General features: G+C 44.8%; 1 protein-coding gene across 5 annotated transcripts in view; it reads left to right on the forward strand.

Annotated features, from left to right (window-relative positions):
* The first annotated feature begins 121 nt into the window (after positions 1-121).
* The window catches only part of fbxo18 (F-box DNA helicase 1), a 64641-nt gene continuing 38958 nt past the window's right edge, over positions 122-25804 (forward strand). The window contains exons 1-8 of one of the 5 annotated variants that reach the window (XM_059654482.1): positions 122-178; positions 3292-3334; positions 5228-5889; positions 6754-6884; positions 9530-9665; positions 13987-14162; positions 19195-19296; positions 21442-21539. In XM_059654482.1, the coding sequence (XP_059510465.1) occupies positions 3325-3334; positions 5228-5889; positions 6754-6884; positions 9530-9665; positions 13987-14162; positions 19195-19296; positions 21442-21539 (1315 nt within the window). In that variant the 5' untranslated portion in view covers positions 122-178; positions 3292-3324. Of the gene's footprint in view, positions 179-626; positions 927-969; positions 1253-2337; positions 2407-3291; positions 3335-5227; positions 5890-6753; positions 6885-9529; positions 9666-13986; positions 14163-19194; positions 19297-21441; positions 21540-25804 lie in introns of those variants that run through there. The other 4 variants (XM_059654481.1, XM_059654484.1, XM_059654480.1 and 1 more) reach the window with 4 other exon arrangements.

Below are 25804 nucleotides of genomic sequence, written 5' to 3' on the forward strand. Positions count from 1 at the left end.
GCCTTCCTTCTTTAAACCTGTACACACTCACAGAGACTCAGATCTTCCAGCTCCACCCCCAGAGTAACAACGACCGACTAAAAACATTCCCTGTGAGTCCTTAGGCTGGTAAACGCTAGAATTGCTCATCAGGGAAAAGACAGGGCCGGCTAACTTCTTGGAGCTATGTGCAATCATTGTGAGTAGCAATTTGATTCACCCTGCATTTCAAACAATTAAAAATAAAAACTCTGAACAGTTAAAAATGTTTATATGGAATGAACCGTCATTTTTAACCCCTCAGATAACCAAACATTTTGGGGGAACCCTTTATGCAAGGGCCCTCTGAAGTGTATCAGCATTTACAGGGAATCCCTTGAAGTGTCTCAATATTTGCAGGGGATCCCCGAGAAAAGAGTCAGTATCTGAAGGGAAAAGTTGGCAATATTTCCAGGAAACTTGCAGTCGAAGATAATGGAAAGCAGGGATTCTCAAAAGTATCCGAGTATTTGCAGCGCGTATGTCAACCAGAAGAGCGTGGTGGGGCTTCCGAAATATAGAAAACGGTGCGAAAAAGATCACCAGAAAGAGAGATAGTTGGAGAAAGAGAAGCTTCAACAAACCTACGGAAAGCTGACAGTTGTCCTTAAATGAGATCAACGCTTGCTCAGAAAGATTCCACCTACTGCTGATTGCGAACTGACAGCCGTGGATTTTCTAAGTAGTCGTCCAGAGACAGCAAGCAAATAAAGTGTGTGGTTCCTGGTAGCCGTGAGAGCATCTAGGGAGGAATAGACTCCGGAAGTACTCACTGAGCAGTTTGGAATTGCTCTAAAGCTGGGGTGGAAATAAGTCTGGATTTGATATGTCCCAGAGATGAAAAACAAAGCGAGAAACTTGCATGCACTCCACCTTGTATCATTTAACCATTGAGTGCCCTGGATATGGTGAGTGGCATATTAACTCAGCAGCAGGTTCCCCTAGATGGAGTTTCCCGTGCAGACCTTTGCATGATATCAAACTGAGTTCTACCTAAGGCTGGATTTCCCAAACTCTAGCCGGACTCTTGTTTCCCAAATGATCGGTTTACAAGAATGGTTGCTGGCAGAAGGGACTTGAAATATGAGGATAGATTGACGAAATTAGGAATGTCCTCCTTGGAGCGAAGAAGGCGCAGATCCGATTTAAGTTTTTAAAATGATGGATGGAATGCATAGGGTGTAGCAGTTTCCGACACACAAAAGGAACAAAAGGCCAGCGTTTCGCAAAGGAAGTAAGAATGAACTGAGGAAAAGCTTTTTTCACACAGCAAGTATTTAGGGTCTGGAATGCACTGCCTGAAAGTGTGGCGGAGACAGATTTCATAACATAGAAACGTAGAAGATAGGAGCAGGAGGAGGCCGTTTGGCGCTTGGAGCCTGCTTCGCCATTCATAGAATTCATTGAATACCCACAGTGTGGAAACAGGCCGTTTGTCCCCTCCCAAGAGCATCCCACCCAGACCCAGTCCCCATGTCTAACCCACCTAACCTAAACATCTCTGGACACTACAGGGCAATTTAGTATAGCCAATCCACCGAGCCTGCACATTTTTTGGAATGTGGGAGGAAACCCACGCAGACCCAGGGATTTCTTCACGAACATGGCTGATCGTCCAACTCAATAGCCTAATCCTGCTTTCTCCCCATAACCTTTGATCCCATTTGCCCCCCAAGTGCCTGGTCGCCTCTTGAATACATTCGATGTTTTGGCATCGACTATTACCTGTGGTAATGAATTCCACAGACTGACCACTCTTTGGATGAAAATATGTCTCCTCATCTCCCTCCTAGATCATCTACCCTGAATCCTCAGACTGTGACCCCCTTGGTTCTGGACACAGCCACCATCAGGAACATCTTCCCAGCATCTACCCTGTCCAGTCCTGTTAGAATTTTATGAGTCTGTGTCGAACATAGAACCCCTACAGTGTGGAACAGGCCCTTCAGCCCAACAAGTCCACACCGACCCACAGAGCATCCCACCTAGACCCATTCACCTACAACTCACCTAACCCACACATTCCTGAACACTATGGTCAATTGAGCATAGTCAATCCACCTACCCTGCACATCTTTGGACTGTGGGAGGAAACCCACGCAGACACAGGAAGAATGTGCAAACTCCACACAGGCAGTCACCCAAGGGTGGAATCGAACCTGGGTCCCTGGCGCTGTGTGGCAGCACTGCTATCCGCTGAACCACCGTGCTGCCTGTGTTGAGGAGATTCCGTCTTCATTCATTTGAACTCCAGCAAAAACAATTCCAAAGTCATCAGTCTCTCCTCATATGTCAGAGCTGCCATCCCCGGAAACAGCCTGGTAAACCTTTGCAGCACTCCCTCGAGAGGAAGAGCATCCTTCCTCAGAAAGGAAGACCAAATTCTAGGTATGGCCTCACCAAGACCCTGTGTAACTGCAACAACATGTTGAGGTATTTAAGAGACCATTGGATGATTATTTGGATAAAAATAATATATAAAGGTGTGGGGGGAAAGCAGTAGAGGCCTCCTTTTGGACCATGACATTTCTGTGATTCTGCATGGTGGAGAAAATTGACAAGCAAGCCAATGAGGTTAAAACAAGGGGATTTTCAAACTAATGTTGGTTTCTGTAATTGCTCAGGGTTAGTTAGCTCAGTTGGCTGGATAGCTGATTTGCGTTGCAGAGTGATATCATTAGTGTGGGTTCAGTTTCTGAAAGGCTGAGGTTACCATGAATGTTCCACCTTCTCAACCTTGCCCCTTGCCTGAGGCATGGTGGCCCTCAGGTTAATTATAATCCATCATCGCTTTCTATTGAGAGAGCATCCATATGGCCCTCTGGAACTATGGAGTCTTTAACTTTGCAACAGGGTCGTCTGAAGGGGTGATGGATATGGCAGATTCAGTAGTAGCTTTCAGAAGTTAACTAAGTATTTGAAAGGAAATAAAAAACTGTCAAGGCCATGTGGGAATAATTGTGTCTCTCTTCCAAGTGAAACCCAGCACAGGCACTGAGGGCTGTATTAGTTCTTGCTGTGCTTGTCAATTGTGTGATATCTGTTCAATCATACAAGCCTTGTCTCAATGCTTGTTGGGATCTCTATATTCACACTTGCCACTTACCTCTTAACCGAGGGGCACTGTTCACCAGCTGACCATGGGGGAGTAAAATTGTGACCAGCTGATTTGGTACAGACTGGCATTGGAGCTAGAAGGGTCTAGTCAGCCACTTGAAAATGGTTGTGGGGCGGTAACTGCTAAAATTTCAATTTTGTTTTCTTATTTTACAGTTTAACCAAAATCACAGGAGCAGCAATGTTACAATGATTCTTTGTGAGTAAACCTGTTTCCTTGCTTTTTAATACAATGACATTTGAATTGTATGCTGTTCTGTTTAATAACTTCGGCTATTTTCTAAAGTTTGGATTTAGAAGTAGAATGTTGGAAGAATAACTAATTAACCTAAAAAAGACAAATATTTGAAAATAATGATGTTATTTCAATATTGTTGTCTTTATTTAAGATCTGAAGAAGTGAAATAGTTCCCAGCCTTGTTTAACTGTTTGTTTTAAGTGGTGATATTGATTAAAATGAGGAGTACTTTGAAATCAAGATGCAGGGAGGCTCAATGCTTGTAGGGCTAAAGACCCAGGTAACCAGCGAGTTTATACAGTCATACAGCATGGAAACAGACCCTTTGGTCCAACTAAATGACACTGACAAACTAAATCAGTCCCACTTATCTATGTTTGACCCAAATCCCTCTAAACCTTTCCTATTCATGTGCTTATCCAAATGTCTTTTAAATGTTGTAACTGTACACTTGCCTGGATGAGTGTAGCTCCAACAACAAGCAAGAAACCAGACACCATCCAGGACAAAGTACTAATGGGCATCCCAATTCCAATCTCAAACACGCAGTTCCTCCACCTAGATCACACAAACAACAGCATGGATCACCTACAAGGTGGACTGCAGCAATTTCACAAGGCTGCATCAACAATATCTTCCAAACCACTGACCTCTGCAACCAAAACATACAAGGGCAGCTGCTGTTTGGGAGCACCTAGTTCTCCTGTTCCCACATCACCCGGACTTGGAGCTTTAACGATTGTTCCCTCACTATGGTTGGGTTAACATCCTCAAAATTCCTTCCTAGCATCACTGTTCGGTTAGATCAAGATCCCTTTGGATATCCTGTGGACACCCCTGTGGATATCCTTACAGCAAAGCCTGCAGTGGTTCAAGACACAATCACCCTCTTAACAAACCAAATGTCCACCCTCTAACAATGAATATACAAGAAAGTGATCAGTGTGCTATCAGCTCCTTTTGCTGATATGTCTGGACTTGTTCCATCTGTTGCCGTCCACCTGTTTAGAAACATTTTTATGCAGTGACAATCAAATGACCAGTTTTGGTGGGTTCTAAAGATTCCATGTCACTAACTGAAGACGCGCAAGTCATTTTGATCACAGTTCTTTTCTCATCTAATGCTATCAAAAACAAATGAACTGTTCTTAAGAAAGGTCACTGGACCTGAAATGTCTGTTTTTACTCCACAGATGCTGCCAGACCTGATGAGTTTTTCCAGAAATTTTTGATTTTGTTTGTGAACAGGCCCCTTATTTATTGTATTAGTGGGGTCTTTGTGTTCAATGTGGCCACCACATAAATGCACAACCATTGCTGCACGTTGATGTCATATGTGCAAAACCTTCTGAATATTTCTGAGTGATATGATTTTAAAAACAGAAAGACTTGCAATTGTAAATTTGTTTTCACAACTTTAGGATACCCCAAAGTGTTTTCCTGCAAGTGTAGTCACTGTTGGGATTTACTAAAAAACTGCAGTCAGTTTGCAAACAGCAAAGAGATATTGACTGCCTACTTTAATGATATTTATGGGATGAATATTGGGAAGGACACTGAGAACTCTTGAAAATTGTGCAATACATTTGCTTATAACCTTCAGTCTACCCCTGAGAGGGATAATGGGATCTTGGTGCAATGTCTCATCTGAAAGATAGCATCTATGACTGTTACAGTACTCCCTCAGCACTGCATTGCAGTGTCTGCCCCAATTCTTGGGAATGGGGTTTGGACTCTCAATCTTTTCACTCAATGGTGAGAGTGCTGCCAACTCAGCCATAGCTGACACTGCACAATACTGATAAGGAATTGTTCAATTTCTTATTTATCTGTTGTTTCTTCCCTCCTGTACAGCTGGACGAGGCAAACGGAAACATCTTAATCCATCTGACTGTTGGTTCTTGAGCAACAGTTTTGAGGGTGCTTTCTCTTTGACCCAACCATTCATCTACGCAGGTACCAGCAGAGATTTGAGCAGGGGCCTCCATCCCAGGGACGGAAAAAGGAGGAGATCTGCGACACAGCTGTGTCCTCACCAGAGATGGTGGATACATGATGCTGACAGTCTCTCAGAAGATGCAGCCAGTGTTGATGCCATCATTGGCCCATCCTCCTCCAAGATTGATTTTGTTTTTGATCCTGAAGATTTTAACATGCCTGTTGAAAGAAATGTGCTGATGCTGGATTCCAAGGACTATGGGGAGGGCTGTGTCCTGTCGTCTGGAAGCCTAAGTGAGACCAGTGATGTGGTTTGTACGAAGAAACCTAGCTTAGAAGATGCGTCCATGTCCCAGGAATGGAATTGGGCAGAATGTGATGAACTGGAGGTGGATCCTCTCCCTGACTCATACTTTGGGTTACTGGGATGCACCTGCTCCCAGGCTGTCCCTGCTGGCCATATCAGTCAGCTGCCTGATGAAATCCTCAGGATTGTGTTTTTTTATCTGCCAGCCGTGGATCTGTATCGCCTCTGCTCAGTCAGCCAGCAATGGCACCATGTTATCAGTGATCCACTGGTAAGCCTTGGCATCTTCCGTTAGATCATAATACTCTTATATATGTTTAAAAAATATTGCATGACCAGTTTTCTGCCCGACCCCATCCAACAGTCATTGATTTCAGAGGTGGTTGCAACACTAGCTACTGATTATTATTTCTTTAAGTCCAAATACTTTACTTGGGAACTGAGATGGAAGCATTTGGGTAGCTATTTAATTAGGTAGAGGGTGTCAATTGCACTCGGTTGTGTTCTCATGTGACGCCTACCTGCACGCATTTGCAGTGAGGGTGACTGGATCTTTAGCTGATTATCTGTCCCCATTCACATCTCCTCTGGCACAGTCAGTGCTGAGGCAAATTGTAACTCTCTCAGCCTGGAGGTGGCTTCAACCTCTGACCTTTTGGTTTGCCTGTAGTTCAAGGGAAACAAAGAGAACGATCACTAGCCGTTTTCCTGAAAATCTGAGTACACCAACATGGCCATTTAAATTGTATCCACTCGGGTGCAATTGCATATGATCTGGCTTTGACTCACCAACCATGGATGTCTCTGAGAATTTAAGGGGAGTGAACTAATTTAAACTTAAACATAATTGGCTCCTTGCATTTCTTATCTATTTTTTACTGTGGGTAAAGTGGTATCTGTAACAGTTAAATACCACCTTAAACCTGTTTTGTAATAGTGGGAGATTTGGGACAGGGAGAGCAGATGCTGAATGCGGAAGGTAGGAGTTTGTGTGATTCCCTACACATCAGGTTCCTGGTCTCAGTTACAGTGGATCAGAGCAGAAGGACAGTTCCTGCAGGGCTTGAGAAGGTTAAAATAAGAAAGTGCATTTTTATTTACAATGGACTTCCTTTTCTATACTTGCTTTTTCCAGTTTGTACCATACAGGAAGTTGTATTATCGATACAGGAAGGGAGAAGCAAGTGCTGTGAAAGAGATTGACTGGATCCTGAAGGAAAATAACATTAAAAAGGAAGATGAACTTTGCATGTTGAATCTCATAAAGTGAGTGTTCAATGCCGGAATGCTGCTGGTATCTGAGCTACAGATGTACAGCTATTAAAACAGAAAAATTAGACATTTAACCAAATTGCGAGAAAGTACTCACCAGGACAATTTTAGGAGCCCAGGGATTTTATTTTCAGAAAGAAGCTAATGGATTGGTCGAGTTGAGATTGTTAAAATCACAAAATGATTTGTTAGAGAAGATGTTTCCGGTGTGATGGGGAGCAAGACAAGTGTAACTGATAATTTATTAGGGAATTTTGGGAAATTATTTCGACAGGGTGTTGCATTTAAGGTAAAAATTCTGATGGTCAGATAAAAATGAGGGAGGAACCAAAAGTCCTGCTGTTAGGTTTGACAAGGAGGGTTAGTGGATGCTCTATAAACTGAATGGCCTGTTTCTTTCCTTTCTATTCCATGTAATATACAAAGCGAAATGACCATTTTATGTCCTTTTAAGGTGTGAAAATGCCTTGCGGCTGTAGATTATGGATGGTAGTGAAAGGGTAAGGTGTTGAAGGTTATAGGCTTGCATTGTTGACCAGGATCAGTTGAGCTGAGGGCTATTTCTGCCTGTGGCTTAGTATCCCTGCGGCTTCCCTGGAATGAAGTATTTGTATTCCAGATGTCTCTTTCCATCTCTATCCTTCAGTATCCTTGAACCTATTCAAACTTTCCTTAACATAGCAAGAGGACACTCCACTGATCTACATGCATAAACTCCTCCAATTCATAACTGGTCAATTGGAGGCTCATTCTATGCTTTTCTAGCCCTAAGAATACTGTTAATTGGAACAATTCCGATGATAATATAGGACAGCAGTATTGATTCATTAGCTTTGCCAGGGGTGCAAAGCTACAGTTAATATAAGAAACTAATAGGCGAAGCAGTGATGTTCTGGTGACGTCACTGGTCTAGTGAGCCAGAAAACCAGGCTAATGCTCTGGGGATAAGGGGTTCAATCCCACCACAGCAGATGGCTGAAATTTAATTCAATAAAGAAAAATTTGGAATTAAAAGTTAGTCTGATGTCAACCATATAATCACTGTCGACCACTGTCAAAAAACATCTAATTATTAATGTCCTTTTCAGCAAGGACTTACCTAGCCCACATGTGACTCCAGACCAACAACAATATGGTTAACTCCTAACCAGAGTTCCCTCTAAGCTGCATGGGTGAAACCACTCTGAAGGCCCACCCATTGTGATTGGCATGCTGATACTTGGCATAGCATTGACCCCCACTTTCAGAGGTTGTGGCTATGCATCATGGAGGTCTGCACAGAAGAAAAGAAAATGAGTGGTACGCTGCTTCTCACTGCCCTCTGAAATGGGCCCATCAAGCCGCTGCACAGTGGTTAGGGATGGCCAATAAATGTTGATCCAGCTAGCAGGGACCATGTCCCATGGCTGCATGGTGGCTCAGTGGTTAGCGTCACTGCTTCACGGCTTCAGGGACCCGGGTTCAATTCCACCCCCTGGTGACTGTGTGTGAAGTTTGCATATTCTCCCTTTATCCGCGTGGTTTCCTCTGAGTCCTTCGGTTTGCTCTCCATTTTGAATATGTGCAGGTTAGATGGATTGGCCACACTAAATTGCTCGTTGTGTCCAGAGATGTGCAGAATAGGTGGATTAGCCTTGGGAAATGTAGGGTTATGGGGTGGGATGCTTTTCAGAGAATCAGTGCAGACTTCATGGGCTGAATGACTTCTATCTGTACCACAGGGATTCCGCGATTCTGTGAATAAAAGCAATGTTGAGAAGAGTTTTGGATTAGTGCAAATATTTCCATTGAAATGAAGATGACTAAAAGGAAGTGTAATCAAGTTTTTGTCAATGATGAAAGTTTTTGCTAGTGGGGCCAATGAAATAGTCTTTCTTCTGGTTTAGAAGAGAGATGATAGATCTGAGTATTGATGAGAGATTGCTAACTTGGAACTGCCACTCTGGGTAAGGAGAAGGATTAGAGCAAATGTCTCAATAGGAAGTTATTAAGCATCAAATGCTTTGGTTCAGGCAGGGGTTGAAATAGAGACTGTTGCGTTTATGAAATACGTACTTGCCCTTTCTTCCTGAGTATGTGGCTAGTGGTACGGGGAAATGTGGGTTAGGAGAGGGATGATGGGAGAGGGCGGAGGGTAGAGAGACAGTAAAGGAGAGAATGGGGGAAGGCTGGTGATGGATGGAGTTAAGGAGAGGGAAAAGAGTTGGAGGGAGCGAGAGAGCAAATAATGGCTAAATTTAAATAAAAAATTTTTGGATGAATACATATAAAATGCACTGTGGAGCTACAAACTACAAATAAACTCCAGTGTCAAGAAATGTCAGGTTTCACTTCTTGCAAAACATTGTTTGTGTCTTAGAGATAGCAGGAACTGCAGATGCTGGAGAATCTGAGATAACAAGGTGTAGAGCTGGATGAACACAGCAGGCCAAGCAGCATCAATGGAGTAGGAAAGCTGACGTTTCTGGCCTAGACCCTTCTTCAGAAAATTTTTTCTGATGGAAGGTCTAGGCCCTAAACGTCTGCCTTCCTGCTCCTCTGATGCTGCTTGTTCTGCTGTGTTCATCTAGCTCTACACCTTGTTATCATTGTTTGTGTCTTTTTGTCTTTAGAAATATTGTCACTATTTTTCAATTTAGACACGTGGTGATGTTCCACTTTGGTGTGTTTGTGAATGCTGAAGCTGCCTTGACTTGCCTCACAGACCACCCTCTGTTTAAACAATCTGAAGCATGTGTGGCCCAGACACTACCTCATTTAGTCACTGGAGCAAAGGTACGTCTCTTGAGCATTTTCTTCCTTTTATCTCATTTTGTTCAGTATTGACTTTTCTTGATTAAATTCCAATACTGTTCTGAATCAAAAACTCCTAGTACACAAATTTCTCACTGACCATCATGAATGACAATTTATGTTTTTGCAGCACCTTCTTAATTTGATAAAACATTCCAGTGCTTTTGAGAAAACTGATTTCAAACAATATTTGATGCTGAATCATACAAGGAACTTTTGGGAAAGGTGACCAAAAACTTGGTCAAGTAGTAGGTTTGAAGAACTGTCATAGAAGAGTAGGGGATGGGGAAGATGTTTGCACCGGAAGTTCTAGAACTTGGGCCAAGGCAATTGAATGAATGAATGATTTTATTGTCACAATCTAAGGCCATTTTGAGTTACAAGAAGAACAAAAAAAATTACTCAGAGTTCATCTTCTGTCTATATTGGGTCTCAAGCACATTTCAAGACTTTTGCAAGGTGTTCTAGCCCCCAGGGAGTCCCACTCCAGGAACAGCAGCAACAATGCCTGAAATAGCTCCACAGAGACTGGGATCCCATCACCAATTCACTCCATATTTTCGTGAGCAAAGTACTTGACACTCAGAGTGAACAGGATGTCTGACACACCTGTTTATACCTGTCAACCAGGGCTTCCGGATTGAACCAGTTTAACAGCCCCAATTAGGCAATTCCATATTCTATGAAGTCCACCTGGCTGACATTGTTACAATCACTACAGTGCCAGTGCTCCAGAAGACCCTGACTCTGCTGCTGTCTGACACTGTCAAAAGCCCAGGCTCCTGGCCTATTGACCCCTAGGAGTCCCCACTCCGGCCACTGTTGCTGCCAAAAATCCAGAGTCTGGACACCGCTGGCAGTCCTGATCCACACTGTCGATACTACAGCCACCGGCCAGCTGACTGCACTGCCCTCAAAGATGAAGAAAGAAAAGAAAAAGAAGAATGCATAGAGGTTAAAAAGATGCCCCTGGCCTGGAGTGGATGGGCTCTGGTAAGCGTGAACACTACCTCCTATAGCTGGCGCCGCCATCTTGAGGGGAAAACAAAAGGCCCAGCTACCAATTGCAAAAGATGAAAGCCGTGAAGAGATTTGTTGGACCAAAAAAAAATACAACTGTGGGGGGAATGCGTCTGACAAGAAAAGTCTGTGAAATTGAAAAAAATCTGAGTGGCAGTTGAGAATGGTGTCTGAACCTATCACCGTTAACTGGAAACATGTCCTCCTGAGCTGGAATGAAACTCATTTCCTTTAGAAATTTTAAAATTCTTTGTGGATGAACAACAGCGAATTCATGTCCAACGTTGCAAATGTCTGTTCCAAAGGGAAGTGTAAATGTGAAAATACATTTTTTCTGGTAACTAAGCCCAGAATGGCTAGTACCCAGAATTCACTGCCTGAGTGTGTGCTGGAAACAGAATCAGTCATGGCTTCCAAAATGAAATTAGATAAGCCCCTGAAGAGACAAATTATAAAGTGTGGGGAAGAGACAGTGATTGGGACTAGATGAATTGGACTTATGAAGAATGGCTCTGACACAGTGTGCTGAACCATCTCATTTTGTGCTGTAACCATTTGTAATTCTGGTACAACATGAGTCATTTGCCTGCCTGCATACCTCGCTGTCAAAATAACCTATCTAAATTTGGTTTTTATCTCGGTTCTGATGAAGGGCCACTGGACTTGAGATGTTAACTCTGTTTTTTGTCTTTGCTTTGTTTTGTGCGCAGCACGGGCAGCTCACACCACACAAAGTGCATCAGGGTAATAGAAGAGAATGAAGAATACAGTGTTACAGAAAAGATGTGGAGGCTTTGGAGAGGATATAGAAGAGGTTTACCAGGAGGCTGCCTTGATTAGAGGGTATGAGCTATAATGAGAGGTTAGAAAAACATGGATTGTTTTCTCTGGAGTGGCAGAGGCTGATGGGACACTGAAATGAAGTCAATAAAATTATGAGATGCTTAGATAGGGTTGACGGTCAGAATTGTTTTTCCCGGAGAACAAAGTGTCTAATACTGGGGGGCGTGAATTTAAGGTGAGGGGGGAAAGTTCAAAGGAGATGTGAGGGGCAAGTGTTTTACACAGAGAGTGGTAGGACTATGGAACGTGCTGCCAGGGCTGGTAGTGGAGGCAGATATGATATAGAGGTTTTCAAAGGGCTTTTGGATAAGCCTATGAATATGCAAGGGTGGGGGAATATGGACCAAGGGGAGGCAGAAGGGATTAGCTTAATTTGTCGTCATGTTTGGCACAACATCTGAAGGGCCTGTTCCTGTGCTGTACTGTTCTATGTTCTCTGTTAATTGAGGTTTAAAAGAGCAGAACAATGAAAAGATATCTAGGAATAAGATCTGCTATAGAGAGCTTGCAAAGAGTCACCATGCATCAGCACCATCATGAATCCAAAAAAAACCGGAGGATAACCGGGAGAAAGGGGATCCGTTGGGGAACTGGAGGATAACAGGGGGAAAGGGTAACCGGGGGAACAGGGAACCGGTGGGTAACCGGGGAAAAGGAGAATTAACAAAAGAACCCAAACTGTTAAGTGGCACTTTTTTTAACCCTGAGTTTTTAATAATCTAGAATGCACTGCCTGGAAAAATGCAAGCGGGTTCAATAGTGACTTTCAAAAGGGAATGGATTAATACCCAAAGGGGAAACCTTTGCAGGGCCATGAAGAACGAATAAGACAGTGAAACTAATCAGACACCTCGATCAAAGATCCAACATGCGGACACGCACACACACGCTGACACCTAACTGAATGGCCAGCATCAGTTCTGTGCTATCCTTTGATTAACCCCCGATGTCTTACATTTAACAGATACCCGTGTAATGATATAAACAATGAGTCCCCAGCTATGTGTGTCCTAAACTCCTTGAATTTCTGCATCTTTAAGATGCTCCTCCTTTAAGATGTACTTTTGGTCACCCATCCTAATGTCTACTGAGTGCCCAGTTTTGTGCTGTTAATTGCTTATTTGAAGTACTGCAGTGCGCTTACTCATTTGAAAATGCCAGACATTTCCAAGTTTTTGTTGAAACATAGGACCACAGGTGCCTGGGATGGACAGTATCCCAGCAAAGAATTGACACAGGAGCAAAGAAGTGGGAACAAAACAGATCTCCAAACACGTTTGCTCGCCTACTCCATAAAAGTTAAATATCTCACCATTTTGGAGGCACAGTAGTTGCTTACATTGTCACAGTTCGTCCACGAAGCACTGATTGGCGTCAAAGACAAGAGGTTTTGTGATTTGACACTGACACAAAGCTGGGTGGCAGTGTGAAATATAAGGAAGATGTTATGAGAATACAGGGTGACTTGGACAGGCTAGGTGAGTGGGCAGATACAGTTTAATGTGGATAAATGTGTGGTTATCCACTTTGGTGGCAAGAACAGGAAAGCAGATTACTATCTAAAAGGAATCAAGTTAGGTAAAGGGGAAGATCAACGAGATCTGGGTGTTTTTGTACATCAGTCAATGAAAGCAAGCATGCAGGTACGGCAGGCAGTGAAGAAAGCTAATGGCATGCTGGCCTTCATAACAAGAGGAATTGAGTATAGGAGCAAAGAGGTCCTTCTGCAGCTGTATAGGGACCTGGTGAGACCGCACCTGGAGTATTGTGTGCAGTTTTGGTCTGCAAATTTGAGGAAGGACATTCTGGCTATTGAGGGAGTGCAGTGTAGGTTCACTAGGTCAATTCCCGGAATGGCGGGACTATCATACGTTGAAAGATTGGAGCGACTGGGCTTGTATACACTTGAGTTTAGAAGGATGAGAGGGGATCTGATTGAGACGTATAAGATTATTAAGGGATTGGACACTCTGGAGGCTGGAAGTATGTTTCCATTGATGGGAGAGTCCAGAACCAGAGGACACAGTTTAAAAATAAGAGGTAGGCCATTTAGAACAGAGTTGACGAGAAACTTCTTCTCCCAGAGATTGATGGATATATGGAATGCTGTGCCCCAGAAGGCAGTGGAGGCCAAGTCTCTGGATAGTTTCAAGGAAGAGATAGATAGAGCTCTTAAAGATAGTGGAATCAAGGGTTATGGGGATTAGGCAGGAACAGGATACTGATTGTGGATGATCAGCCATGATCATAATAAATGGTGGTGCTGGCTCGAAGGGCCAAATGGCCTACTCCTGCACCTATTGTCTATTGTCTATTGTCTGTTGACTCCATAGCTCAACTGGGCATTTATGTCTACAGAAGCTACAAGCCTGGTCAGTTTCTTTGCATCTTTAGAAATTCAAAGAAAATGTCACTGTGTGTATGTCTTTACTTAATTTAGACTGGATATGTGCAGGCGTTGCTGGCTGTGATCATTCTCCTGTCCAATAGTGTGAATGACATCCAAGAACTGATATCCCGTCTCCAAAAAACCTGTTCGACAGTGACAGAATTCCTGTACTACATGGCGACCTTGCTGTTTGCCTTGAGAGCGAAGGACATTAATATCAGCAACAGGTAGGATATAGCACTCCTAATGCAGAGCCCCTTCCACAACTTCTGATGCATGTGTGGCTCTGGTAGTTTGTAGGCTGTAGTTCCTGTAGGCTTGTGCCAGGGTTCACTTCAGGTGGACCATTTGATTTCAATCTCATAGCTAGGGATGGACAAAGAAGTGCCTGTTTTTTTTTAAATTTGCCATGTGCATCCCTCCTATGCCTATACCCAAGTGAAATGGAGGATTAGCCGTAATACATTAATTGATGACCAAGCTTTGAGGGCTGAATGGCCTAATCCTGCTTCTAGTTTCTATGTCTATGTTTACTGGGGGTTCCTGTTTTTGTTTTCCCCTTGCATTGTGATGATGGAATCTTACTGTTTTCATTTTGTTTGGTATTTGCTGTATTTTTCTATAAAAATGAACCTTTACCACTAAGTAGAATAAGGGCAGCAGACACTTTGGGATCCACTACCATCTGTATGTTACCCTCTAAGCCACATGCCATCTTTACATGGAAATACATCGCCCTTCCTTTAGTGTTGCTGGGTCAAAATCCTGGAATTTCTTTCATGACAACACCATGGTTGACTCTATGGACTGCAGCGTTACAAGAAGGTGGCTAATTACCACCATCCCAAGGGCAATTAGGCTCAGGGAACAAATGTTGGCCTTGTCCATGGGTGCTCATCAGTTGGGTTGGGGGGTGTACATGCCCTGAAATTGTTAAATTTAATGTTGAGCCCCCTTCCCTGTCTATTACCTACCCCCAACTCCCTGGATCCTGCCATAAAATGGATTGTTACATGGGCGGGAGGCGATGGCCTAGTGGAATTATTGCTGGACTGTTAATCCAGAGACCCAGGTTATGTTCTGGAGATTCTGGGTTCAAATCCCACCACGGCAGACGGTGGAATTTTAATTCAACAGAAATCTGAAATTAAGAGCCTAATGATGACTGTGAACCCATTGCCAATTGTCAGGAAAAACCCCATCTGGTTCACCATTGTCCTCTAGGGAAGGAAACTGCCATCCTTACCTGGTCTGGCCTACACTTGACTCCAGACACACAGCAAGATAGTTGATTCTCAACTGCTCTCTGGCAGTTAGGGATGGGCAATGAATGTTGGCCTGGCCAGTGATGCACTCGTCATATGAATGAATATTTTAAAAGAAAGCAAACCCATTTTGGCCCACTAGTCCCTAATTTCACTTATCTAGCTTCTTTTCTCAGAAAAACTCAGCAGGTCTGGCAGCATCTGTGGGGAAAAAGTAGAATTAACATTTTGGGTTCAGTGACCTTTCTTCAGATTGTAGGTGGGCAAGTATGTATGCTGAAGATGGGGCAGGGGTTGGGGGAGGTGATGGCAGTGATGATCAGGGTGGAAGGCTTAAATGACAGGTGGAGATCAGAGATCAAGGAATCCCTACAGAGTGGAAACAGGCCCTTCAGCCCAACAAGTCCACACTGACCCTCAGAGCATCCCACCCATGATAACCCACCTAATCTACATGTCCCTGAACAGTACTTGGCCAATCCACCTAGCCTGCACATCTTTGGACAGTGGGAGGAAACTGGAGCACCCGGAGGAAACCCACGCAGACAAGGGGAGAACGTGCAAACTCCATACAGACAGTCGCCCGAGGGTGGAATTGAACCCGGGTGCCTGGAGCTGTGAGGCATCAGTGGTAACCACTGAGCCATCGTGCTACCCTTGATGGAGCCTAGAGAGAGAATAAAACAGTTGAGCAGACAAAGGAGTGGGTAAAGGTCAGCCTGGGGAAATCAGTAGCTGCTAATGGGGTCTATTAGTGACTGACAATGGGGTTGTAAGTGGCAGTGGTCTGTGGAGGTTGGGGTAAGGACATGGGAAAAGGTCCTCGGGCCCTAAAATTGTTGAACCTGATATTGACCCCAGGGGGTTGTAGGATTCCTAAATGGAAAATCTAAGTGATATCGTTCCAAGTTGCACTAAGATTCCCTGGAGCACTGTAGTAAGCCAAAGACCAAGATCCTGGTCAGGGAACATGGTGATGTGTTGAAGTGGCAGGCAGAGAGCTTGGGGCTATTTTTGTGAACAGAACATAGATATTCTCTAAAGTAGTTACCCAGTTTGCAGTACACCGTTTCTTAGCTGCTTCTTGTTCTGAAGAAGTGGGGAAACCAAGCAGAGGCTTGGGGACCGCTTTGCAGAACACCTACGCTCGGTTTGCACTAAACAACTGCACCTCCCAGTCGCCAACCACTTCAATTCCCCCTCTCATTCCGCAGATGACATGTCCATCCTGAGCCTCCTGCAGTGCCACAACAATGTTACCCGAAGGTTGCAGGAACAGCAACTCGTATTCCTCTCGGGAACCCTGCAGCCCCAATGGTATCAATGTGGATTTCACCAGCTTCAAAATCTCCCCTACCGCATCCCAAAACCAGCCCAGCTTGTCCCCGCCTCCCTAACCTGTTCTTCCTCCCACCTCAAGCCCCAGCCCCCATCTCCTACCTACTAGCCTCATCCCATCCCATTGGTCTGCCCGTCCTCCCTGGACTGACCTATACCCTGCCTAACTCCCTACCTACGCTCACCTTTACTGGCTCCATCCCCAGCTCTTTGACCAATCTATCTCCCCTCCAACAATTTTCTCCTCTATCCATCTTCTATCTGCCTCCCTCTCTCTCCCTATTTATTTCAGAATCCCCTTCCCCTCCCCCATTTCTGAAGAAGGGACTAGGACCGAAGCGTCAGCTTTCCTGCTCCTATGATGCTGCTTGGCCTGCTGTGTTCATCCAGCTCTACACCTTGTTATCTCCACTTAAAACATTAAATCTGTTTCTCTGTCCACAGATGCTGCCAGACTTGCTGAGTTACTCCAGCATTCTCTGTTTATTTGACTCTGTCTACTGTTCAGACGGGAGACAGAGAAAATGTCACTATTGGTGTTTCAGAGATAATGGGAACTGCAGATGCTGGAGAATCCAAGATAATAAAATGTGAGGCTGGATGAACACAGCAGGCCAAGCAGCATCTCAGGAGCACAAAAGCTGACGTTTCGGGCCTAGACCCTTCATCAGAGAGGGGGATGGGGTGAGGGTTCTGGAATAATTAGGGAGAGAGGGGGAGGCGGACCGAAGATGGAGAGAAAAGAAGATAGGTGGAGAGAGTATAGGTGGGGAGGTAGGGAGGGGATAGGTCAGTCCAGGGAAGACGGACAGGTCAAGGAGGTGGGATGAGGTTAGTAGGTAGATGGGGGTGCGGCTTGGGGTGGGAGGAAGGGATGGGTGAGAGGAAGAACAGGTTAGGGAGGCAGAGACAGGCTGGACTGGTTTTGGGGTGCAGTGGGTGGAGGGGAAGAGCTGGGCTGGTTGTGTGGTGCAGTGGGGGGAAGGGACAAACTGGGCTGGTTTAGGGATGCGGTGCGGCAAGGGGAGATTTTGAAACTGGTGAAGTCCACATTGATACCATTAGGCTGCAGGGTTCCCAGGCGGAATATGAGTTGCTGTTCCTGCAACCTTCGGGTGGCATCATTGTGGCACTGCAGGAGGCCCATGATGGACATGTCATCTAAAGAATGGGAGGGGGAGTGGAAATGGTTTGCGACTGGGAGGTGCAGTTGTTTGTTGCGAACTGAGCGGAGGTGTTCTGCAAAGCGGTCTCCAAGCCTCCGCTTGGTTTCCCCAATGTAGAGGAAGCCACACCGGGTACAGTGGATGCAGTATACCACATTGGCAGATGTGCAGGTGAACCTCTGCTTAAAGTGGAAAGTCATCTTGGGGCCTGGGATAGGGGTGAGGGAGGAGGTGTGGGGGCAAGTGTAGCATTTCTTGCGGTTGCAGCGGAAGGTGCCGGGTGTGGTGGGGTTGGAGGACAGTGTGGAGCCTGCAGCCTAATGGTATCAATGTGGACTTCACCAGTTTCAAAATCTCCCCTTCCCCCACCGCATCCCTAAACCAGCCCAGTTCGTCCCCTCCCCCCACTGCACCACACAACCAGCCCAGCTCTTCCCCTCCACCCACTGCATCCCAAAACCAGTCCAACCTGTCTCTGCCTCCCTAACCTGTTCTTCCTCTCACCCATCCCTTCCTCCCACCCCAAGCCGCACCCCCATCTACCTACTAACCTCATCCCACCTCCTTGACCTGTCCGTCTTCCCTGGACTGACCTATCCCCTCCCTACCTCCCCACCTATACTCTCCTCTCCACCTACCTTCTTTTCTCTCCATCTTCGGTCCCCCTCCCCCTCTCTTACTATTGGTGATTCTGCAGCTTAGTATATCATATCGTTGTTTTGAGTCAGGCAGTGAAAATAAGAATCGCAGCTCCCAATAGGCAATGAAAATTGATATGCGGTCTGGTTATTTGGCCATGAGGGGAAGGAACACCATTTATCTTGCGAGTCTCCTTCAATGATGGACCACCACTCTCCATCCCTCCCCCTGCCCCTGACTCTGCTCCTGCTTACACTTTATAAATCTCCAAATTTTCTCAGATTCGATGAAGGGTCATGGACCTGCAACATTAACTCTGCTTCTCTGTTGCCAGAGAGGCTGAGTGTTTGCAGTATTTTCTACTTTTTAAAAACTCACTTACACGCCATTGGCCCCACAATAATTGGCTGCCTTTCAAATGCTGTTGTCCTTAAATGCAGTCATTTCTAGAAGTGAGCAGTATTATGCACTTAACAATCTCACACTTCCTCTTGAACAAAAATGTGCAAGTCTTGACTTGTTCCAAGACACAGAAGGAGAGTTCTTTGTGGAGTGTGTGTTCCTGAACTTAGACCAGTACTAAAGTTGCCAACAGAATGACTGACTTCAGTGTATCAATGTTGTACTGCTACAGCAGTTCTGTAGCTGGGTAAGCGAATGTTTTACTGTATTTCTTGATCTGTTGTACTTGCCATGGGAATATTCAATGCTGACACTGGAAGGCTGGAAACTTGAAATAACATTTTCAGCCTTGAAGAGCATAACAACTTCTCATCCTGGGAAATAGTTGGCATAATGTTAAACTTTAACTTTTCTAGTAAACAATTTTCCTTTCCCAATAAACCTTCCAGGATTCATTACAATCTGCTCTACGCACTTCATTTAATGGAGAATCCAGCCAACATCAGTGGAAAATCTGTGAAGTGTCTTCTTTCAACTCAGGACTCTGGCAGGTGAACTTTTGAACAATTTTAAGTAAATCAAAACATACTCCATGAAGATGTGTGCAATTTGGAAATTGCTGTTGCCTCTGGTATGGATAAAGGGAATTTAGTAACGTATGACATTGGAACAAGAATAGGCCATTTGGCCAGTTGAACCTGCTCCACTTGGTATCTGTCTGTTTGTTGTGGTGATGGAGCTGGATTCACATGCAGCTGTGATTGTGTTATTCTGAAGGGCCCCTGTGGCGCAGTGGCTGTGTCCCTGCCTCTGAGCCAGAGGTCCTGGGTTTCAGTTCCACCTGCTCCAGAGCTGTGCTGTAACATCCCCGGACAGGTTGGATAGAAACAACTGCATTGGTAGGAACAATGCCTTACCTCAGGAACAAGAGGCCTGAGTTCAAGTCCCACCTGCTCCCGAGGTATGGATTTAAAAAGAGATAATGGGAACTGCAGATGCTGGAGAATCCAAGATAATAAAATGTGAGGCTGGATGAACACAGCAGGCCCAGCAGCATCTCAGGAGCAGGAAAGCTGACGTTTCGGGCCTAGACCCTTCATCAGAGAGGGTCTAGGCCCGAAACGTCAGCTTTTGTGCTCCTGAGATGCTGCTTGGCCTGCTGTGTTCATCCAGCACCACACTTTGTTATCATGTATTTAAAAAAGTGTGCTATGCTGATTCAGGTTTCTCTTCTATGTGCTAGTCCTGTCACTTCCTGAGACCACCCGGGTTCCTCGCTTGTGGAAGAACCTTGTCAGTTACCAACCTCTCAAATCCCGCTTCTTCTAAACTTGTTCAAAGGTAGAGTTGAAGCTGTTAGTGGCTCAGAGTTCCAAACCTATCCTAACTGAAGAAAGGTACTGGAGCTAGAAATTTTGTCCTGTTGATGATGTACGTTGATCCTTCCTCACCAGAATCTATCTCTATCTCACTCTCAATCACTTTCTGCACCCTCCCTGCACAATCCTTTTTCTCAGTCCAACCTCCTGACCCCACTTCTCTCTCAATCCTCCCTCTCCCTCTTCTTTCCCATACACTTTCTCCCTGCCTCTCTCTGTCCTCCCTCTCTGTCTCTCTCCCCTCTCTCTGTCTTTTTCTCTCTCTTTTCCTCTCTCTCTCTCCCCCTCCCCTTTTCTCTCCCTCTCTCTCCCCTCCCCTTCTCTCTCCCCCATTCTCTCTTGCTCCCCATTCTCTCTTGCTCCACCTTCTCCCTCGCCCCCTCGCCCCCCGCTCTCGGCCCCATCTCCGCCCCACCCCCCCTTGCCCCCCCCTCTCACCGCCCCCACCCCTCGCCCCCCCCCCACCGCTCGCCCCCCCCACCCCTCACCCCCGTCACCCTGTCTCCATCTCCCCCCCCCAGCTATCTCCGTCTTCCCCTCCTCACTCTCCTCCCTCTCTCTCTCACTCTCCCCCCCTCTCACTTCTCTGTCTCCCCCTCCCTCTCCCTACCCCCTCCCTTTCCCTACCCCCTCCTCTCTCCTCTCTCTCTCTCTCTCACTCTCCCCCCACCTTTCTCTCTTCCCCCCCCACCTTTCTCTCTCTCTCCCCCCTTTCTCTTTTAACAGCCACCCCTCTTGCCCCCTCTCTGTCACCCACCCTCTCTGTCCCGTCCTCACTGTCCCCCCCCCTCACTCTCTTTCCCCCGCCTCATTCTCTCTCCCCCCTCCTCACTCTCTTTCCCCTTTACCTCTCTCTCCCCCTTCCCCCTTCTCTCTCTCTCCCTCCCCACTTCTCTCTCTCTCTCCCTCTGTCTTTTTCTCCCCCCGCCTCTCTCCCTCGACCTCTCTTTTTCTCTCTTCCCCCCCATTCCCCTCTCTCTTCTCCCCCCCACCCCACCCCACCCCACCCCAGGCATTCTGCTGTCTGTTAATTATTGCACTGTTTGTCCATATCCAGTACTCCACAAGAAGATATTTCCTCCATCTAAATATTCGGAAAAACATAACCATTGATGTCAGCCATCACAGCCAAACCCTTCACAGAACAATCTGAGGTTGAAGCTTTTTCTCTCCCTGTTAATTCACGATAAGAATAAGCTGCAATGTTAATATTCTGATCTTAAGCATCCATCCTACTGCTCTCTACCAGGGCCTAAAACTGCCATGTTCTTTACAGTAGATGGCCATCATTGATTTTCTTTTCCTTTTGTCAAAAAGGCTTGATATATGCAACGTAAAACTGTCTCCAGAGCAGCAGCGAATACTGAGCCAGGAGTGCGCTCCAGGACATGTGATTGAAATAAGAGGATTTGCAGGTTTGTTAAAAATTGGCAGAGTAGCCTGGGGCAGGTAGCTAACATGAGAGGGTGGTGGTTTTCTCGTGTTTAAGTCAAACGTTACCTATTTTCACCAATTTATGGGGAAGCGGATTTATAATGTTAATGTCACTGAACTAGTAACTCAGAATCCCAAATCCTAAAGTTGTGAGGGACATGAGTTCAAATCCACTATGGCAAACGTTGAAATCTGAATTCAATTAAATAAAAACAAGAGTTCAAAGTTAGTCTAATGGTGACCATGTGATCACTCAATTGTTGTAAAAACCCATCTGATTCTCTAATGTTCTTTATGGAAGGGAATCTGTCATCCTTGTCTGGCCTGGCCCAGCCTACATGTGACTCCAAATCCACAGCAACATAGAACATAGAGCATTTCAGCACAGTACAGGCCCTTTGGCCCTCGATGTTGTGCCGACCTGTCATACCGATCTCAAGCCCATCTAACCTACACTATTCCATGTACGTCCATATGCTTGTCCACATGGCTGACACTTAACTGTTCTCTGAAATGGCCTAGCAAAGCCATTGAGTTCAAGAGCAATTAGGGATGGATATTAAATGCTGGCCTAGCCTGTAATGTTCATGCCCCATGATTTTTTTTGAAAGAAACACTTTCTCACAATTCCTATCTTTTGCCTTCCCCTGTCCCTTAATTTTTCTTTCCTCGTACTCTTTATTTTTCTCTTTTTGTCCTCTTCTCTCTCATCATTTTTGTCTCTGCTACCCTGTCCTCTCCTCTCACCTTCTCTGTCCCTTCCCTCACTGTCTCTTCTTGTACTCTTTTCTCCTCTCTATTTGTCTTCTGTGAATTTCCTCATACTGTGGTGATGATTGTATGTTATGGTTCATTTAAGAAATCTGATTTATTGGGGCAAATTTCACTTTTATATCATTTGGAGTGATGACCATGTTAGGAACAACGTCTAATTTTACATTTAATTTAGACTTATATTTTGTGTGTTAAGGTGCAACATGAGTTTAAAGATCTTGGAAGTTCCTGGTGAAAGGTGTCTGGAAACCAGTTTGTGTTTATATGCATTTTAATGAAATTTTACAATTTTGAAGTTAAGAACTGTGAGAAATCCATTTGGTGCATATAGATGAAAATGTAGAGGAGGAAAGACTGTGTCCAGTTGTCTGACAACAGAGGTGTATTGACACACAGGGAGACAGAACAATCCAGAAAGTCAGTTTGTAGTATTAAATATTCCAATTAGAAATACAGCAAAATCTGCTAAAACTGAGTTTAGGGAACTTGTGTTTACTCTGAAGTTACAGTTAATAGTGAGTTTTTAGTTTGCTGTTTATTTTTAGGTGGCTCTGGAAGAGGTTCTGCTGAAGAAAAACTTTCTTGGCCATTGAAACCTTGGTTGGGATAGAGACACCATCCACTTCGCCATAAGACCTCCTCTCGTATTGCTGATTCCTTCGAACTTTAGAATGTCCCTTCTTGATTAGCAACATGACTGTGCATTCATGAATGTGTGGCCAGATTTTGTCTTAACACCATCCACAAATTCACCAATGACACCATCGTTGTTGACCAGATCTCAAACGATGAATGAGACAGAATACAGGACAGAGGTGGAGTGCTGCTTGGTTTGGTGTACTGATAGCAATCTCTCCATCAATGTCAGCAAAATCGAAGAGCTGGTCATTGACTTCGGGAAGCAAGGTAGAGGCTATGCTCCTGTCCACATCAATGGAACAGAGATGGTTGAGAGCGTCAAGTCCTAGGAGAGACAGTCACCACCAAACTATCTTGGACCACGCACGTTAATGTCACAGTCAAGAAGCATAACAACGCCAGAATAACTTTAGTCAGGTGGCTGAGGGATTTCAGCATGTCCATGAGGTCTCTTACCAGCTTTTACAGATGCACCACAGAAAGCATTCTATCCCTCTCCCTACCCCCACTCTATGGTGCATCTGTAAAAGCTGGTAAGAGACCTCATGGACATGCTGAAATTCCTCAGCCACCTGAGTAAAGTTATTTTGGTGTTGTTATCCCTCTTGACTGTCGCATTAACGTGTGTGGTCCAAGATAGTTAGGTGGTGACTGTCTCTCCTAGGAACTTGACGCTGACGACCATCTCAGTTTCACAGCTTGGTACGGCAACTGCTCTACCCAGGACTGTAAGAAACTACAGAAAGTTGTGTATACAGCCCAGTCCATCATAAGCCATCCATACTTCCATTGACTCCAGTTACACGTCTTGCTACCTCAGAAAGGCAGTCAAAACTTCACCCCTTTACCACCAAACTTTTCTGCATCTTTTTCCAAGTTTCTGTAAATATACTGTTTCTCAAATCCCAAGCATTCAAAGTTATTCTTTGCTCCTCCAAATCCTATGAAAAAAAGACACCTCCCACCCCAGTTGTAATCTCTTCCAAACTCTTCCATCAGGCAGAAAATACAAAAGCTTTAAAACACATGCACTGTCAGGCCTAAGAACACATTCTTATCAGCTGTTATTAGATTCCTGAAAGGACCCCTCAAATTTTAAATTTAATGTTGATCTTGCTTTTTGTGCACCTTCTCTGCTGCCGTAACATTGTATTCCTTGCTCCGTTCTATCACCCTATGAACTTTGATCAGCCAATACTGCACAGAAAGCAAAACTTTTCACGGTACCTAGACATTGACAGTATGCAGAGCTGGGCTGAGAAATGGCAGATGGAGTTCAACCTAGATAAATGCGAAGTGACGCATTTTGGAAGGTCAAACTTAAAGGCTGAATGTAGGATTAAAGGCAGGATTCTCGGCAGTGTGGAGTAACAGCAGGATCTTGGTGTGCAAGTGCATAGCTCCCTCAAAGTTGCCACCCAAGTGGATAAGGTTGCTAAGAAAGCATATGGTGTTTTGGCTTTCATTAACAGGGGGGTCGAGTTTAAGAGCCGCGAGGTTATGCTGCAACTCTACAAAACCCTGGTGAGACCACACTTGGAATGTTGTGTCCAGTTCTGGTTGCCCTATTATAAGAAAGATGTGGAGGCTTTGGAGAGGGTGCAAAGGAGGTTTATCAGGATGCTGCCTGGACTGGAGGGCTTGTCTTACGAGGAGAGGTTGACTGAGTTCGGACTTTTCTCTCTGGAGAGAAGGAGGAAGAGAGGTGACCTGATCGAGGTGTACAAGGTAATGAGAGGCACGGATAGAGTTGATAGCCAGAGACTTTTCCTCAGGGCAGGATTGACTGCCACGAGGGGTCATAGTTTTAAGGTGCCAGGAGGAAGGTATAGAGGAGACGTCCGAGGGAGGTTCTTCACCCAGAGAGTTGTGAGCGCATGGAATAGTTTGCCAGTGGTAGTCGTGGAAGCGGAGTCATTAGTGACATTTAAACAACTGCTGGATGTGCACATGGACAGCAGTGAATTGAGGGGAATGTAGGTTAGTTTATTTTGTTTTTGGATTAGGATTATTCCACAGCACAACATCGTAGGCTGAAGGGCCTGTACTGTTCTCTGTTCTATAGATGTGTCAATAATAAATTCAATCAATTCCAATCAAAACACTGAAGCTTCACATCTTCCCAGGAATTACTCAAGTGGAGCTGATTTTTTATTTTGCTGTACATTCGCAACTGGAGAGGAAGTTTCTCATTCGTTTTGACCCTATCATTCAGTACTTGGCAACACTTAGAACATTCTTAAAAGTTATTGTGAAATCTTCTGAACAGCTTCCTCAACGATGATGGAAGCACAATGAACTTAATTAACCATTATAATTATGGAAATAACAATATATGCTAAAGAAACATTAAGGAGACCCTCAAAGACTTTTTTCTCAAGGAGATAAGCATTTTTCCATCAATTCAGAGAACTGAGGCATTAATCATTGTTCTAATGTCACATATCTCCGATTGGTCGCACATTCTTCCTGATTGGACAGTGAGTATTGGTGATCTATTTGATTCCAATGACATTCAATTCTGAGCATTAGAACTGAATCACTGTGGTGTACCTCTGGTAAGGGGCTGTGTGGTTCTGTGGCTGCCTCTTCCATTTTGTCCTAGAGATGCTAAGATCCCACTCCCCCTGCCCCTGCCCCCACCATATTTTGTTTGATCTGCAATGTGACTCAAGACCAGCTAATTCAACCACTGTAATCCAGCTCAGCAGGGTTCAGTATCATGTTATGTCTAGATTTGGGGACCCTTTTTTTTAATAGGATTTGGAGGAACAAAGAATAACTTTGAATACTTGGAATTTGAGGAAGAGTACATTTGCAGAAACTTGGAAAA

Source organism: Stegostoma tigrinum, chromosome 25 (assembly GCF_030684315.1).
Source record: "Stegostoma tigrinum isolate sSteTig4 chromosome 25, sSteTig4.hap1, whole genome shotgun sequence".
NCBI lineage: Eukaryota > Metazoa > Chordata > Chondrichthyes > Orectolobiformes > Stegostomatidae > Stegostoma > Stegostoma tigrinum.